General features: G+C 43.3%; 4 protein-coding genes across 5 annotated transcripts in view; 1 reads left to right on the plus strand and 3 right to left on the minus strand.

The window, feature by feature from the left end:
* LOC105697639 (proteoglycan Cow) overlaps window positions 1-7,115 on the minus strand; it is a 42,226-nt gene extending 35,111 nt beyond the window's left edge. Inside the window, exon 1 of the mRNA XM_012421128.2 lies at window positions 6,819-7,115. Within this exon, the coding sequence (XP_012276551.1) occupies window positions 6,819-6,920 (102 nt within the window). The 5' untranslated portion in view covers window positions 6,921-7,115. The remainder of the gene's footprint in view (window positions 1-6,818) is intronic.
* Window positions 7,116-8,649: 1,534 nt separating this feature from the next.
* LOC105697635 (inorganic pyrophosphatase) lies at window positions 8,650-11,990 on the minus strand. 2 transcript variants are annotated; one of them, XR_001103861.1, is made up of 9 exons: window positions 11,601-11,990; window positions 10,783-11,018; window positions 10,232-10,318; window positions 9,990-10,053; window positions 9,838-9,900; window positions 9,433-9,646; window positions 9,233-9,342; window positions 8,994-9,092; window positions 8,650-8,918 (listed from the first exon to the last, which is right to left on the minus strand). XR_001103861.1 is itself a non-coding variant. In XM_012421121.1 (8 exons), the coding sequence occupies exons 1-8, from the start codon at window positions 11,794-11,796 to the stop codon at window positions 8,887-8,889; spliced, it is 1,002 nt and encodes a 333-aa protein (XP_012276544.1). In that variant the 5' UTR covers window positions 11,797-11,990; the 3' UTR covers window positions 8,650-8,886. The 2 variants fall into 2 exon arrangements, 1 of the variants encoding a protein (XP_012276544.1); XM_012421121.1 differs by lacking the exon at window positions 8,994-9,092.
* Window positions 11,991-12,248: 258 nt separating this feature from the next.
* On the minus strand, window positions 12,249-14,217 carry LOC105697634 (26S proteasome regulatory subunit 6B). Its single transcript, XM_012421120.2, has 6 exons — window positions 14,083-14,217; window positions 13,879-13,968; window positions 13,425-13,758; window positions 13,107-13,310; window positions 12,780-13,044; window positions 12,249-12,687 (listed from the first exon to the last, which is right to left on the minus strand). Exons 1-6 carry the CDS (start codon window positions 14,113-14,115, stop codon window positions 12,369-12,371), a joined length of 1,245 nt encoding a protein of 414 aa, XP_012276543.1. The 5' UTR covers window positions 14,116-14,217; the 3' UTR covers window positions 12,249-12,368.
* Window positions 14,218-14,315: 98 nt separating this feature from the next.
* Window positions 14,316-15,609, plus strand: LOC105697637. The gene is made up of 4 exons (XM_012421124.2): window positions 14,316-14,573; window positions 14,684-14,855; window positions 14,967-15,095; window positions 15,282-15,609. The coding sequence occupies exons 1-4, from the start codon at window positions 14,458-14,460 to the stop codon at window positions 15,516-15,518; spliced, it is 654 nt and encodes a 217-aa protein (XP_012276547.1). The 5' UTR covers window positions 14,316-14,457; the 3' UTR covers window positions 15,519-15,609.
* Window positions 15,610-15,810: the final 201 nt, after the last annotated feature.

A 15,810-nucleotide genomic window follows, 5' to 3' on the forward strand; every position in this document is an offset into this window, starting at 1 on the left:
ACGAAGAGAGAAAAAGAAGGCACAAAAACAAGGGAAACCGGGAATTAACCCGGGAGATAGGCCGCATTTTACAAGAATCCCTCCTTCGGGTCTCCAGTGACTGCAAGAGTTTCGACCACAAAGAGCGCAATTATCCGACTTTACTCGACCGGAGTATAATTTCCCCCCTTCCGAAACTCGCCCCTCGGGGGTTCCGCCAAGGCGTATATTTCCCCCAACCCTCGTGGAAACGGAAACGCGAGATGGGAATTATCGCCACGAGGTTTGAGGGGGGTCGTGGATCGAGAACGGGGGGGACCGGACTAATTAATTTCGGATTGCCGGTGCCCTTCGCGGATCCTCCCGGCGAGGAGTTTCTCGCGTCTCCTCGGAAGCTGGGCGGCTTCCCGAGGGAACTCCTGGATTTTCCTTCCCGAGGCTCCTCGCCGGGGAGGACCGACGAAATAGCGGAAAATCGTAATTACAGGCCAAGAGTCGAGAATCGCGGACAAAGGCATTCGGCTTTAACGATCTCCCGGTATTTGCGGGGTTCCATTTTTTTTCCTCCCCCCTCCTCTCCTTTCCTCTTTCATTCTTTCTCTTCCTCTTTTCGCGTGGCGGAGCACCGAGTCGCGACGCGATTCGTTCCTAGACTTCGGAAGGCGAGCATCGGAGGGACCGAGTTAACGGGGAACCGTTTCGCGGTTTCCACGGGAGCCGATGTAAAACGGACGGTTAATCGCGCCCCGTTTAAACGGCCCGACGATCGCGGTGCTCAATGAGCCAAGAAACGGCAGATTTAATGCGAGCATTAATGCCGACGAGGCGAGACGAAAGCCACTCTCTTTCGCGACTCCGCTTGGCTCGGTTCGGTTTACGGGAGATAGAGAGAGAGAGAGAGAGAGAGAGAGAGAGAGAGAGAGAGAGAGAGAGAGAGAGAGAGAGAGAGAGAGAGAGAGAGAGAGAGAGAGAGAGAGAGAGAGAGAGAGAGAGAGAGAGAGAGAGAGAGAGAGAGAGAGAGAGAGAGAGAGAGAGAGAGAGAGAGAGAGAGAGAGAGAGAGAGAGAGAGAGAGAGAGAGAGAGAGAGAGAGAGAGAGAGAGAGAGAGAGAGAGAGAGAGAGAGAGAGAGAGAGAGAGAGAGAGAGAGAGAGAGAGAGAGAGAGAGAGAGAGAGAGAGAGAGAGAGAGAGAGAGAGAGAGAGAGAGAGAGAGAGAGAGAGAGAGAGAGAGAGAGAGAGAGAGAGAGAGAGAGAGAGAGAGAGAGAGAGAGAGAGAGAGAGAGAGAGAGAGAGAGAGAGAGAGAGAGAGAGAGAGAGAGAGAGAGAGAGAGAGAGAGAGAGAGAGAGAGAGAGAGAGAGAGAGAGAGAGAGAGAGAGAGAGAGAGAGAGAGAGAGAGAGAGAGAGAGAGAGNGAGAGAGAGAGAGAGAGAGAGAGAGAGAGAGAGAGAGAGAGAGAGAGAGAGAGAGAGAGAGAGAGAGAGAGAGAGAGAGAGAGAGAGAGAGAGAGAGAGAGAGAGAGAGAGAGAGAGAGAGAGAGAGAGAGAGAGAGAGAGAGAGAGAGAGAGAGAGAGAGAGAGAGAGAGAGAGAGAGAGAGAGAGAGAGAGAGAGAGAGAGAGAGAGAGAGAGAGAGAGAGAGAGAGAGAGAGAGAGAGAGAGAGAGAGAGAGAGAGAGAGAGAGAGAGAGAGAGAGAGAGAGAGAGAGAGAGAGAGAGAGAGAGAGAGAGAGAGAGAGAGAGAGAGAGAGAGAGAGAGAGAGAGAGAGAGAGAGAGAGAGAGAGAGAGAGAGAGAGAGAGAGAGAGAGAGAGAGAGAGAGAGAGAGAGAGAGAGAGAGAGAGAGAGAGAGAGAGAGAGAGAGAGAGAGAGAGAGAGAGAGAGAGAGAGAGAGAGAGAGAGAGAGAGAGAGAGAGAGAGAGAGAGCGAAACACCTGCGATATTTGCAACGAGTTGGACACAATGAGAGATAAGAAGGGGGAAAAGGGGACCAAAAGAAAAGAAAAAGAAAATCGAGCGAAGCCCGATCTCAATTCGGAGCCTCCATTATACATTTGACCCTGGAGCCGTTTATGAATATTTATGACGGTAAAAATCCCCCGACGACTCGTTAATGCGGTGCGAAAGACCGGGTGCAGACGGAGGGTGAAAAGAGTCCCAATACTCGGGGAAATAATGAAATGAAATAAAATTCCCCCAAAAGGCGTCGGTCGTCGGGAAAGAAGCGGAGGAAAAGAAAACAAGAGAATAATCTAAACCAGGGTGCGTGCTCGGACGCGAATTGAAAACGAGCCCCCCGACTTCGGAAGTCGAATCTCACGGAGGGAAACGAGCCTTTTATCTGGCGTCGTTTATCACCGGCCGTTCGTACGTCCGATATCGACATGAAAAACAGTGGGCCAAAAAAAAAAAGTGGCGGCAGGAAGAAAGTTGATATTTATTTTCCGCGCGTCCGATCTCCCCGGCGACTCGTTACGGAGATCGGCCATTTCTCCTCTTCCTTTTCTCGCTACACCGTCGATTGGAATCTATTCAATCTCCCCGTCTTCGTTTCCGCTCCTGTATCGGAAAACAAGGCCCTATATTTCCCCGGCTCGCGTGATGCACGGGGCTCACGTGTAGCTGCATATGCGTTTCGGGGGTTTAGCGAAACAGAGAAAAGGAGAAAAAGAGGAAGGCTCGACTTTAAGTCATCGTTAATGACCTTCCTCCGGTTGCGGACCGCAAAGAAGTTCACACCGACGAGCTTAATGTCCCCCCGTTTTCTTTTTTCCAGGCCGCAACGATTTGGCGGGGTAACTTTACCGCCGCGCGGAATAACGGCGCGTTCGCCCTCGCATGCAGGAATTTTTCGAGTCTCGAGGAAATCGGCCCGAAATACCGAAACGCTTACGTGGGGGGAGGGAGTGGGGGCGAGTAATTTTGCGAGGTATTACCGCCACCGTAACTTACAACGCCGGCCGGAATAGCGGCCGTAAAAGTGAGCCGCCATCGATTCGAGGATGTCCCGAGCGCGCGAGTACTCGATTATCGATACGGCCTTTCCGCGTTACCTCCCGCCTCGTAATTAACGGGAAGGACCGGCGGGTTTACCTCCTTCGAGCGTTGTCTTGGGATTTTTCGGGAGACGAGGCGAGATGGGGTGGTTTATACGTATAGGATACATTCGGCGCTTGCGTCTGGTCGCGGGGTGAAAATCGATCGCCAAGTGGCAAGTGCCGAATGCGGAGCCCTCGGTCCCGCCGAGGAAAACAGCTCCGCCCCTCCTGGATGGCTATTCGTATTTTTTTTTTAATTATTTATATATATATATATATATATTTTCTTATTTACCATAACTCGCGCCCAAGACAAGCTATTAATCGAGAACGCGGCAAAGAACTTCATCTATCTGGCGATCCTTCGAAGATCGCGAGCGTACCCGAGTCGGTTATCGGTTCTCTAGATTATCAGAAATCCCCCCGACGAACGCGTCTTAATTACCCCCTTGCTCAATTTCTCGTTACATCGCGGGACATTCCCATCGACGAAACCGGCGACGCGACCGTTACCCACGTCAGGACGATCCCAATTTCGGGACCCTGACGATAACGAAGAGCAAGGGGGTGCGAGCTTTATCGCAAACCCCCAAAAACAAACAAGCCAAATAAAAGGCACAGCCCTTTCCGCCGCTCGTCGGCGAACGGAGAGCGACGAATCGAATCGCATCGCAATGCGGCAATAACGCTCGAGTCGAAAACGCGCAAAGCCATTGGATTAACGGACATAAAGTAAATTACGACCGGGACAACGTGCCCGTTATTAGGAGTGCCGATGTCGAACCGGCGGAGGTCTAAATTGCGTGCAACTCCGTCCGAGGGACGAAATTCCTTCCTTCGCTTAGGAGGTGGAAAAAATGTGCACTAATGACATTTCTTTTTTTTTTCCTTTCTTTCTATTATTAGGGGAATGTGAAAGTGGCATCCGAAAGCTCAATCGTTCATAAAACTTTTATACGAACAGGGTGTCTCAAATCGTTTCATACTTTAAACCGTGAATATGGAGACCCTAAGGTAGGTCCTAAAACTCGCAAAATTTCATTTTTTTATAAATTATTTTTAAAATACCTATGAACAAATTAGAAAAGAATTGAAATTTCATGAGTTTCAGAACCTTCCTAATAGTCTTTCTATTCACGTTGTACAATTTCAAACTATGCGGTAAACCGAGTTGGAAGAAAAGTTTTATAAATAAAACCTCTTCGACGCCACTTTCACATCACCTTAATGTGTAATGCCATCCCAGCGAAGGTCCAAATTGTGTACAGCTGTTCGAGCGACGAAGTTCCATCGCTTATGAGGAGAAAAATGTTCATTTGTAACAATTTTTGTATCAATATTCAGTGCCAGAAGGTCCAGATTGCGTGTAGCTACGTTCGAACGACGAAATTCCCTTCTTCGGTTGTGAGAAGGGAAAGGGTGCACTTAAAGATTTCTTTCTTATTAATATCGAAGATATATCGTCCCCGCAGCGACGTGGGAAAAATAAATCGAGAGCAGAATGTTCGCGTTAATAAAGAAGTGGGAATATATTGCGAGGGAGGTCGGCCCCTTTTACGGGGTCAAAGATATACGGAGAAAAAAGAGGTTTCCCAGCGCGCCGCAACCCTTTGACTCTCCGCGGCGGGTTTCAACGGTGCCGTTCATTTCCTCCGGTGCCGGGTGGAGAAAGGAGTCGAATCGCAATTGTCGTACCGAAAACGCGCAAAGCCGTTTATTAACGGCGGTAAAGTGAATCATGTGCGCGACCCTTCTGTATCGGGCCAACAAAGGCGTTATTAGAAACGCGACGCGTTATAACGAATCGACGATCGCGACTCATCAACTTTTCTCTCTCCTTCCTTACTTTTCCTTTCTTCCCCCTTTAAGGAATTCGGCGAAAGCTCCGCGGTTTCGAAAATTAAACAGCCCTTGTTAAGAGCACTTAATAACATTTTATCAAATCCCATAAGATTCCATAAGATTAAGCGAAAACGAACATCAGAATTCGATCGAACTCGAGCTCGAGTTTTTCGCCATAGCGTAAGAATCGATTTTCCGCGTTTCTCTTTTCTTCGAACCCAGTGCATCGACTTCGGTCGCGATCGAGCCGATCGATCGACGGTGCATGTTCATCGGGAGAAAGTAATCGAATGCGATTACGTTGTCTGGCTTCCGTATACGGTGCACGTTTTTTTCCCTCCCGAAAGGAATAAAAATAAAGGGGAAAAATTCAACGACCAACCCTCGCGTAACGATGGCGAGCGAGAAACCCTTTCAATCGTGGTTAACAACATTGCAGCCGGTTTCCTCGTTAGACAATTTATTCCGAATTATTCCTGATTACTCCGAAGTCGCGAGTGCCGTAGAACAATCGAGAGGAAAAATGATGGTTCCTAAGTGAATTTGAATAATTATCGGCCAGTACTTTTGGGTCGGTACTTTCTTCGGGGCATCGCGAGGTTATCGGCGAGGTAATCTCTCGCCAGCGCGTAAACGAACCACGAGCAAATAATAGAAAAGTACGCAATTACGTTATCGATATCGCGAACTGCCCGCTATCTTCGCCATCGACGGCGGAACGGTGGCACGAACCATTAGAAATACAAGTGAAAGTGTGGGGAGCGTTATGACGACCGTGCGCGCAAGTGATGCCACGTACAATTATACGAGGTGACTCAAAACTGTTAGAATTCCGTTTCCACATGAAGGTAAAAGGAAGATCCAGGATAAAAAAAACCCAGCGTCGTTTTAAAAACTGCCAACTACGGACGCTCGTCGCGGAGGGTATAAACCATCGATGTTTATCAACGAGCTGGGTTTTTCCAAGTAATATTCAGTGCAATTCCGCTATCCGAAATATCGGGGCAGCTGATAAAATCGTCGCAAGATGCAGGGGTTGTCGCCAGGGTTGGCCAGATATAATACGTCATGTAATACACATGGTTTTCTACGCGTATATTACAACGTATAATACCTTCCTAGTTTTCTACATGAGCGCGAAATATACTACACCCTTCTATTTCTAAATAGAAAATAATAAATCCAATTAGAAATTTGATATTAAACTGGGTCAAGTCGAAAGAATTTGAACACAGATGCCAAATTAATTATTCCTTAACACGTTGAATGCCGTGGGGGTCACCAGTTACCGGCAACCGCCTTGCGATAGTACCTCGTCATTTGTTTTGGTATTCAACGTGTTAACCATTTTTACGTGTTTATACGTGCGCTAAAAGACGTTAACCTCGCGAATACATATATCATGCGTCTGCAGAATCCGCCACATTGAAAGCGTAAAATTATAAACGACTTTGAATACAAGCGACAAATTAATTCATTGTTCCTTAAAATATTTCCGTGTTTACATATATGCTGAAGGACGTTTATAACGTAGCAGAGGTCGTATACCGTCCATCCGCGGCATTCTTCATATTGAAAACGTAAGTTACTGGTTTCCTACGATTTTCCCCGGTAAATTACTTTCTTACGTAATATAGGTGAAAAACGTCGAAAAACGGGAAATTATCCTCCCCTGGTTGTCGCCCCGACTCGCCGTCGACCCGGCGTGAATATTAGCCGGCGTTCCTCCGAGCTTACGCGCGGAGCGTCCGCTCGAGGTGGCGAAGTTTTGAATTTTTTTAAGCGCGAAAGCGAGTCGTAGGAGTGTCGGGACTCGGGGGCGAAAGCGCGCAGCCGAGGCCCTCGGGAAAATCGAACAAAACCGCTGCCCCTCTCCTCTCGACGCTCGGCCGGAGCCGGGGCGGCGGCACGTCGCGATCCTCCTCGAGGAGTCGGGAATGGCCTGGGTAGAAAGTGTCCAACACTCACCTCCTCGGCGAACTCGAAGTCCCCGTCGAATTTCCGCTTGGCCGCGACCTCGGCCGCCGCGAGGAGCAGCACCGCGGCCGGGAGCACGCACCGGAGACGCATCTTCGCACTTGACGGGTTCTCTCCTCACCTCTCCTCGCACCGGCGATCCTGGCGACGCGCCTGTAGCCCGCGGCCCGAATCCGCCGCGATTTTTTCCCGCACCTCGTGAGAGACGCCCAGCGACGTATCGGCGACCGGCGCTCCGCTCGGTCCACTCTCACCTCGAGAAAGCCTGCTCGGCCGCGACCGTCCTACCTTGGGAGTCGAACGGGTTGTGATCGCGCGCGCACGTCGGGGCGCCGGCAAGCGCGGCGGCCGGCGCTGATTGGTCGATCCCTCCAGCCGCGCCTGCGCAGTGCCGAGCCGCCGGCAAGGCGGAACCGGCGCTCCAACTTTTATGCCGCTTTCGGGCTTTTTCGACTCCCGAATGGCGGTTCCGGAAGTTTCCTTTTCACCTTTCTTTTTCCCCGACGCCGAGGTCCCGTATACTCGGAGATATCCGGACGGGAAAGGGTCGCGTTCCAAGGAACGACCTCTCTTTCTCCAGATATTTCGCGGACTTTTCTTTGAACGGTGCTCTCCAACAGTTTGTAGGGGAATCCTCGCTCGCCTCCGAGGGTGGGTTAAATCGAGGAGACGTGGGGTTGAATTATGTTTATTCCAGGGGAATTGGCAGATTCTTATGTCCTTATGGAGATGAAACGTTGATAAGATACGGTTGTTTAACGGGTGAAGTAGGGGAACACGAGGACGGGCATGGGATCCATCGGGATTAAAGATGGCGTCGCGCTCGGCGCGACCTGGCAGCCCAAAGGGTTAATCAAGAACTGCGCGTCGGTCCCTCGGGGCGATCCTCGTTCCGGTTTGACTTCCTCGTTGGCTGCGTTCGGGGTTAGGAAATGCTCGCGCAAATTGATGAGCGGGGTGGAAAACGTCGGGGACAAGTATCGCGGGAGGCTCCGAAGTGCGTTCCGTGGGGACGGAATTCCACATTCGATTTGAGAACGCGGTCGACCTCGATATTAGCCAATTTTACGTGTGCTATAATGCACGTATTATAGACTTCCCTAAGGACATTGACCTACTTTATAGCTTGAAAGTTCAACCGAGGCTCGAATGCGAAATGAAATCATTTTTGTCGAACTCTGAAGGTTCACCGGAATTTGGAATAGTACCCGACTTGCGTTAAACGCCTGACCTGATTTTCCGCAACGTCGCCCGTTTCCTGATTTACTCTTGAAGGGCCTTGATATCTCGAAATCGCATCCGAAAGCGAAATCATACACGAGGGCAACCTTTTGTGTATCATTAGTCGGCGTCTCTCCACCCCTACGTCGGCCTACTTTTATTCTTTTCAAGTTATCCTTTAGTGCGGCAAGTACCTCTCCATCCGCATGCCTCTATCGCGCCCTTTCTTTTACATACAACCACCACGGTTGCGCTCCTCCATTATTTTTGTTTCTTTTTCATCTCCTTGAGTCATAATGACAGGCTAAACTCGCGCCAAGTAACACGTACCAACTACGTTCATTCATCGAGAAAATCGTAAAGAAGGAAGTTAAGAGGTCGCAAATTTACCACCTAAACGTCGTCGAAATATTTCAACGATCAAACGTCAGTAGCGTGACTGGCTTGTTACTAATTATTTATCTACGATATCAAAACATTCATTTTAAATGTCAAGGATGGCATTAACGTAGAATTTTTGTCAGAAGGATCCGTAAAAAGTGATGAATATCGACGACTTAATGGAAAATAGGGATTTCGGTACGGTCAGGAAAAATCATGCTTAATCAAAGAGTGTACTTTATTCGTGCAATTCTAATTACATCCATTTCTTTCAGTGATACCGAGTATAACGTTGCGTGTAAGAAAATCTTTTTTCTCTGATGACGTTTACCGAATCCGTATCGAAGCAGCCGGTCCCATCGACTAGGACAAATCACATCGATTCTGTTTTGCGCCAGTGGATAGCTATAGGTTGCGGATCCATCGGCGAAATTTTACGCTATCCGCTTTTTCCATATTATTTCAGATGAACGTAGTGCCACTTATCGACTGAAATCAGACACGTTGCATAAAATAATTCACTGGTCAGAATCCTATTGCATATATTCGGCTTCTCCTACTGACTCAAATATTTCACGTGTTGCACTTCGGAATGGCTAGCTCCATTAAGCGTCCCGTTAGCTTGGAAACTTCAATATTTACAGTTCACGAAAACGTAGCCAGCTATATAAAAACAAGCTTCGAATGAAACCTATCAATGGGTATGGCCGAGAGAATAATATGTAACGGATGAGTCGATCTCGTTGCGGAAAGATTCGATCTGAATATTTTAACGTCTAATTCAAGAGATTTTAAATCCTCACCGATGGGTTCAACGGGGTGAGGCTCCACTCGTTCTGGCGCTTTTTCCACCACTTCCTCGGCTGCGGTTGGAGTTATTTTAAAAGGACTTCCGTCGACAGTTACATTCGTACTATAAAGTGGAAATTGAAATATGTACCTCCAATATCTGAAACTTCTAAAACTAAATTTATGCGTATGAATAACAGCTGTTAATACAAACCAAGCGATATTTCCTGCCGGTGCGTCCCTTTTGATAAGACTCGACCAATGCCGGTGAACGTCATCGATAATTTTCAGGGCGAATTCCTTCGATTTTGCCTCTCCATTGAAAGCAAATTGATTTTCTGGTTTACCGTCCGGTATTTTGTAGATTTTAAACCATTCTATGGTTGCTTTCATTAAACCGGGATAGTGTTTTTCGACATCAGCGACACCTTAAGTTGCCCAATAAAGAATGAATTATGACCCGTCATTATATGATTAGCGTTACAGATAACGTTATCAACAAGGATCTAATTACAGATTCTATTTTTACCCGATGTGCTGTCTTATGCGATTTAGAAGTACTTTGTTGCCAGCACTTGTTAAAATCAAATATACTATAAAAGAAAAGATATTTACTTACTATTCATTTGTTCAGCTAATGGATCATTTATATCTACAGCGATAATTTTCCAGTCAGTTTCCCCTGAAAATTAATTCATTGTCAGTGCATTCAAATTATTTTATGCCCGTATGCTAAGCAAACCAACTAATGAAGGTGCAACTAAACATTACCTTCATCAAGTAGGGCAATCGCACCAAGGACTTTAACTTTCAGCACTTCTCCCCGTTTTGCAACCTGAATTTAGAAAAGCTTTTTGTGAATTGTTCAACATTCACACGAATGTTAAAATTATGTACAAAAGAATTGTAGAGTGAAGAAAAAATAATAGCGACATCGTAAATTCTATATAGCAAAGATTTCACCTTTTTTACTTCATTAAGAAAAACTAAAGCGGAAGGAGCGGTTTTCTTACTTTATAGCCTATTTCAAGGACATCTATTGGGTCATTATCTCCTTTACAGCCTGTTGCTTCATCTAAAACTTCAGGATTTTCCCATGTCTGCAAAAAAATGAGTTAAAAGAATTCAATGTTTAAAAGTAAGGTCCAATAACAATATCGCAAACAATCCGTTATAATACAAAGGTTGTAAATCGCATGTTCAAGATCAAAATTAGTAACTGTTAATAATCTTTGATAGATTTCATAATCTCTGGCCTTGCACTCCAGTCAAGCATGTCTCACGGATACAACAATCTTGTGTATGGCATGTGATAAGAGATTATGAGATCATAATATAGCAACTTCAATTGAAAGGTCAATTCTATTACATACATCCGTGATTTGATGGTATTCGTACCAATCAAGCATTGTATATAGAAGTTAGACTTTAACAATTGAGAATATTTTCATCATGCATTTTATAAATTCTGTATTTATGTGTATCTATATTCTTTTCAAATACATGTGTATAATGTAAGAAAAGTTTGTGATGTCATTAAATATTCATTTAATGCGTTTTATACCTGAGGAAGTGCTCCATAGTTCCATATATACCCATGGTGAGGAAAACAATTAGCAACAAATCGCAGTTTACCCTTCTTAACATCCTGCTTAATAGGATTCAATGTCTCTTTAAGATTGATTTCCATTTTAGCATTTGTCCATCGTGGTACTTCGACGATCATGTGAAATATTTTATTTGCTTCATCAGCATATAAGGGAATATCGTGCATGGGAGAGATGGGGCAAATATCATTTCCTGTAACAAATCCAAAAATACTTATAAAAATAAAAGAAATGAAGATCTGAAAAAATGTAGTTATACCAAACACACAGTCCAGCTTCGAGTATCGGTCTTCTACAAATTTGCTACTACGGATAACTATTTGAACTTTCTAACCACAAGTCATAAAAACGATAAATATTTACATGGGAATCTATTCTACGGAGTTGGAAATTTTTTTACTATTGCAGTTACAGGATTACAATCTAAGGTTACTCCATTCCTGTTCATTATGAAAACCCTTAGTTTTGAGATAAGTGTTACATTCAATTAAACACTCAATTTAAATGAATAAAATTAAATAATTTGCACAAATATGCAAGCTTCCATATGTGGATTTCACGTGTTCAGATGTTGATAGAAATCCGAGGAATTGCACGATTTGAAGAAGTCGCGAGTAATTAATTACAATAGATAGGTAGAACTTCTTGGTGGTAATCGCATGATCGGCATTAGCATTAGGTGGGAAGCAAAGTACAAGCCACGAAGGCAAGCTACGAAAGACCGAGTCAGCCGGACTCGGATATCGATTAAGGTTATACAAAAAAGGTTACTCACTGAAATACATCCTATAATCCGTAGAATTAGGGGCCCCTCGTTCGATAGTTGAGTATGACATCGTCGTTCCTAGGTTTCTACGGATCGAGGAACACCACTGAGCATTAACAGGACGTCGAACAGCACTTAAGCCGAGCGGAACTGTAAGCCCGTTTAAACGGCAAGAACGTAACACGTGCAACGTTACGTGCGCCATACCGACACCTGGTCGCACGAAACCGAACGACGATATCACTGCATTTATCGACGGAAGCTTAGTATCGTCAATTAAATAATGGCGAACCGAAGAAGTCGATGCTCTGAGAAAATTATTCCATACAGAGTATAATTAATGCCTCGTCCGTTGTATTTAATATGTCATAAGTGAGCTGTGCAATGTTATCGGCTCGAGGTCTCGAGTTACTGCGCCATCTTACGGAGTATCACGGAAAATATTGATAGGAAAAATAAAAAAAATTATTCCTAATCTTACGGAAGTGCCACTATCGATTTAATGCATAATACTACCATTGATACAAACTAAAAATGCCTTTCTGATACTCGTTTGTGTTCTTACCGCAAGTGATTGTAATATTGCAACCAATAGAGCTTCCTTTACGTCTTCTGTTAATGTGCAGAAATGAACGGTACAAATAGACTACACTTAAATATTGATGTATGAGAATCTAGTTACCGTTTATTGCCAAATAGGGCTAATATATCGATATAATACCAAGTAAATATTCAATTAGTTAAAAAGGGTTGGATATACAAGACTTTAATATATATCTATTTGTAGAATTCGTGTTCGGATTCGTCCTTCTTGATATTGTTCTTATAACCCTTTTCAAAATCTTTTGCCAAGACTATATATCGATTTTCGCGCACGGCGTGCATTCCTGCCTCTTGGCAGATAGCATTGATGTCAGCACCGGAAATCCTGTCCGGTCTTGCCACATAATCTTCTAAATCCACTTCTTCGCTTAAATTCATTTTTGCTGTAATCGTTGCAAAGATAAGTCGTTTCTGTCGGCGATCAGGTAACGGAAATTCTATTTTCCGATCGAGTCTTCCAGGCCGCAGCAAAGCAGGATCCAATGTATCGGCTCTAAAATCATTATCATTATCATTATATTTCATTCATTGGATACTTTAATAATTTATTTTATAGATGTTTCAAAAATACCACAGCAAATTCACCTGTTAGTAGCCATGATAACTTTCACATTAGTTGTTTGATCAAAACCATCCATTTGATTAAGCAATTCAAGAAGGATACGTTGTACTTCACGATCTGCTCCAGTTTGTGCATCAAACCGCTTAGTTGCAATTGCATCAATTTCATCAACAAAAATAATTGCTGGTGAATTTTCTTTAGCTAAACGGAAGACATCTCTGACCATTCTCGGACCCTCTCCCAAGTACTTTTGGACAAACTCGGAACCCACGACTCTGATAAAAGCAGCTAAAACATTACAAAAAGGTTTCAATCACTCGTTTTAAATATGGCGTGCTAAATCTCCATACCTGTTGTGTGTCTTGCCACAGCTTTGGCTAGCATAGTTTTACCACAACCAGGTGGACCATATAACAAAACACCTCGTGGTGGGTCGATACCAATCTGCTTATACAATTCAAAGTGCGTAAGTGGCAACTCCACTGCTTCTCTGATTTCTTGCTTCTGCATGTCCATTCCTCCAATGTCACTGTATTGGATATCAGGTTTCTCATCTGAAGAATTGTTCGTATACAATATTAGAAAATTATTTTTTTATCACATTATATACAATATATCTTAATCCTGTATAATTAATTAAAATAAAAAATAAAATAATCGCTGTTTACCTGCTTGCAACATCGAAATGCTAGAATCAGCTTCGGGAGGTAATACATCTACAAGAGCATTACTATGCTTATGAAGTGCCACGCTAGCAGAAGGTTTCAATAATTCTCGATCTATAGTAGACAAAATGCGCACGTAGTAATTCGACCCAGTTGTTGAGCCCACTATTCCCGTATTTTGATCTACCGCCTCAAGAAATTGTCCAATAACAAGTGGGACACTCTGAATACGCTTTACTTCTTCCTGCGCATGCAGATATTCTTTCTTCAAGTTACGCTGTTCATCCTTAATATATTCCTCTTGCACTTCCAAAAATTCCAGCATTCTTTGTAGCTTCTGTCATAATCAACATGAGAAATTGATTAGACACTCAAACTTGTAACGAACCTTTACAATTGCTTCAAATTTTCCACCGTGCCCCTTGTTAAATAGTGCTTATATGCAAAGAAGAATTACCTTGTACTTGGTATAAAGATCCTCGACATCCAGTTCTTCACCTGCTCCCGAATAATGCCCGATTAGAGGCTTGCATTCTATCTCTACTTCCTAAAAGCAGAAGGAGATAAAGAGAAGGAGAGGTTAGGTTGCACACAATGATTCCTGAATTTTAGCACTTCAGCCTATCAATCGAACGTATCACATCTAATTCAACTAACTTACCTTATCGGGAAGAATAGTACCGATTTCTTCCATTTCTCTTTTCTCTGTATCCAATACTCAAAATATAACACTTAAAAGGTCTACGAATGACTCGAACTTTTCAACGATTTCGATTGTAATTCACAGTAGGGAAACTTTCATGTAAATACATACATGCAAACATCTCTGCACAGCAGTGTACACTGTAAGCGTACAGTGTACATATGTATGTACGCTAGCTACCCGCAATCATCACCAGGAGACAGCACAGGACGTGATCGCGCGACCCTGCCCGTGAACAATCTCCCAACTCATTTATATTTTAGCATGCCGAAGCCGACGATGCGGTCGATTTTAACGCTTCAAAAAGTATGATTAATGTAAAAGTGTAGAATAATGGCTTTATTTAAAACATCAGGCCAAATTCCAGAGGATGCAGTAAAGTTGACATATGATGAAGCATTAAAGTACCAATGGGAACAAATTACGAATTGGAAACCACGGAAAGACGTGTAATTTTAACCTATCCATTAATATACTTTTCTAACAAAAAAATAATTTTAAATTTGTAAGCAAATGAGGAAGTACATATTGGTACAAGTACCATTTACATATATTCTAGATGGGCTTTTCGTTATGGGATTCATATTCTATCAGGAACTACTGCAATGACTGGTATGTACATTAATAAATATTATCGACAAAAGTTAAAACTACGAACTCAGGGATATGTTTCTTCGTTCCTCCCTACTATGATTATCCCTGCAGCAATAGGAAACTTTTTGTATTTGGAGGTAAGAATTTAATATTGTATATATATCTAAAACAATTGGATTTTTATTACAATTTTTGTTTGATTTTTGTCTGCTGCTACAATTTTGATATAATTGTGGCGATTCTTCTAGTTTGTATCTAATGACCTTATCCTGCGGACCACTGAATGTCCTGTTTGTGTTGAAATTAAAGCTTGTGCAATACAATCTGGCATTGGTGTAATTTATCCTATTTGTATATCATCGATAGCAAACTTTATGGTAAGCTATGAAAAAGTATATAATAATATCTGTTTTGAAATGCATTTGATATTTGCATTGTTTACATCTTGTGATGAAATTACAAATGCACGTAAAGAATTCAACGTAATTATACGTACATTTATAAAGTTAAAGTTAATTCTGTCATCTTGATAGTAGTAATTTGCTCATTTGTTATCTTTGCAGATTGCATCTCTTTGTGGATCTTACAGACTTCCACATATTACCGATGTGAAACCGTTATTCAGCACATGGATAACACTGTCTAAATCACTCGGAAAAAGGATACCAACTCTATTCATGATTCAATGCATAGTTGCGTCTGTTATAACATATTCTCAAGCAGCAGCTTTAAATCATATACAAACAACATTATTGCTGGATTGGGAAAAGGTGAACCAAGAACAGGAATTGGAAGCATGAATCTGTGTAGCAAGAGAGGTACCACGTTTAGTAATAGATGTCTTAGTTTCAGACGTATTGTTTACATTCTAATAAAAATTATACCTTATAAGATAAAGTGTATTCTTAACGCCTTTACATGCATGTTCTAGGACGTTTTCTTATCTAAACCAATTCTACTTAATAATTTGATAACTATATTTTTAGAATATTCTGGATAATACTATGATAGTTTTTGTTTTTTCTGTCATTATCTGGCTTCGATGAAGTGTCTTATTAACAAACTAGCAATCAAAACTAAAATTTGCAATTA

This window comes from Orussus abietinus, unplaced genomic scaffold (assembly GCF_000612105.2).
Source record: "Orussus abietinus isolate OABI.00-Male unplaced genomic scaffold, Oabi_2.0 scaffold21, whole genome shotgun sequence".
NCBI classification, from domain to species: domain Eukaryota; kingdom Metazoa; phylum Arthropoda; class Insecta; order Hymenoptera; family Orussidae; genus Orussus; species Orussus abietinus.

Excerpts from the sequence above, each read along its gene's own strand:
- LOC105697634 (XM_012421120.2), bottom strand. The coding sequence starts at position 14,115 with ATGGAAGAAATCGGTACTATTCTTCCCGATAAG. Across the intron at positions 13,045-13,106 it reads TGTGGCAAGACACACAACAG|CTGCTTTTATCAGAGTCGTG; the intron begins GTATGGAGATTT and ends GTAATGTTTTAG. Across the intron at positions 12,688-12,779 it reads GTTATCATGGCTACTAACAG|AGCCGATACATTGGATCCTG; the intron begins GTGAATTTGCTG and ends TAATGATTTTAG.
- LOC105697637 (XM_012421124.2), top strand. The coding sequence starts at position 14,458 with ATGGCTTTATTTAAAACATCAGGCCAAATTCCAGAGGATGCAGTAAAG. Across the intron at positions 14,856-14,966 it reads GAAACTTTTTGTATTTGGAG|TTTGTATCTAATGACCTTAT; the intron begins GTAAGAATTTAA and ends CGATTCTTCTAG. Across the intron at positions 15,096-15,281 it reads CATCGATAGCAAACTTTATG|ATTGCATCTCTTTGTGGATC; the intron begins GTAAGCTATGAA and ends TTATCTTTGCAG.
- LOC105697635 (XM_012421121.1), bottom strand. The coding sequence starts at position 11,796 with ATGGCGCACGTAACGTTGCACGTGTTACGTTCTTGCCGTTTAAACGGG. Across the intron at positions 9,647-9,837 it reads ATTAGCTGAACAAATGAATA|GTGTCGCTGATGTCGAAAAA; the intron begins GTAAGTAAATAT and ends GGGCAACTTAAG. Across the intron at positions 8,919-9,232 it reads TCACCCCGTTGAACCCATCG|TCGATAAGTGGCACTACGTT; the intron begins GTGAGGATTTAA and ends GTCTGATTTCAG.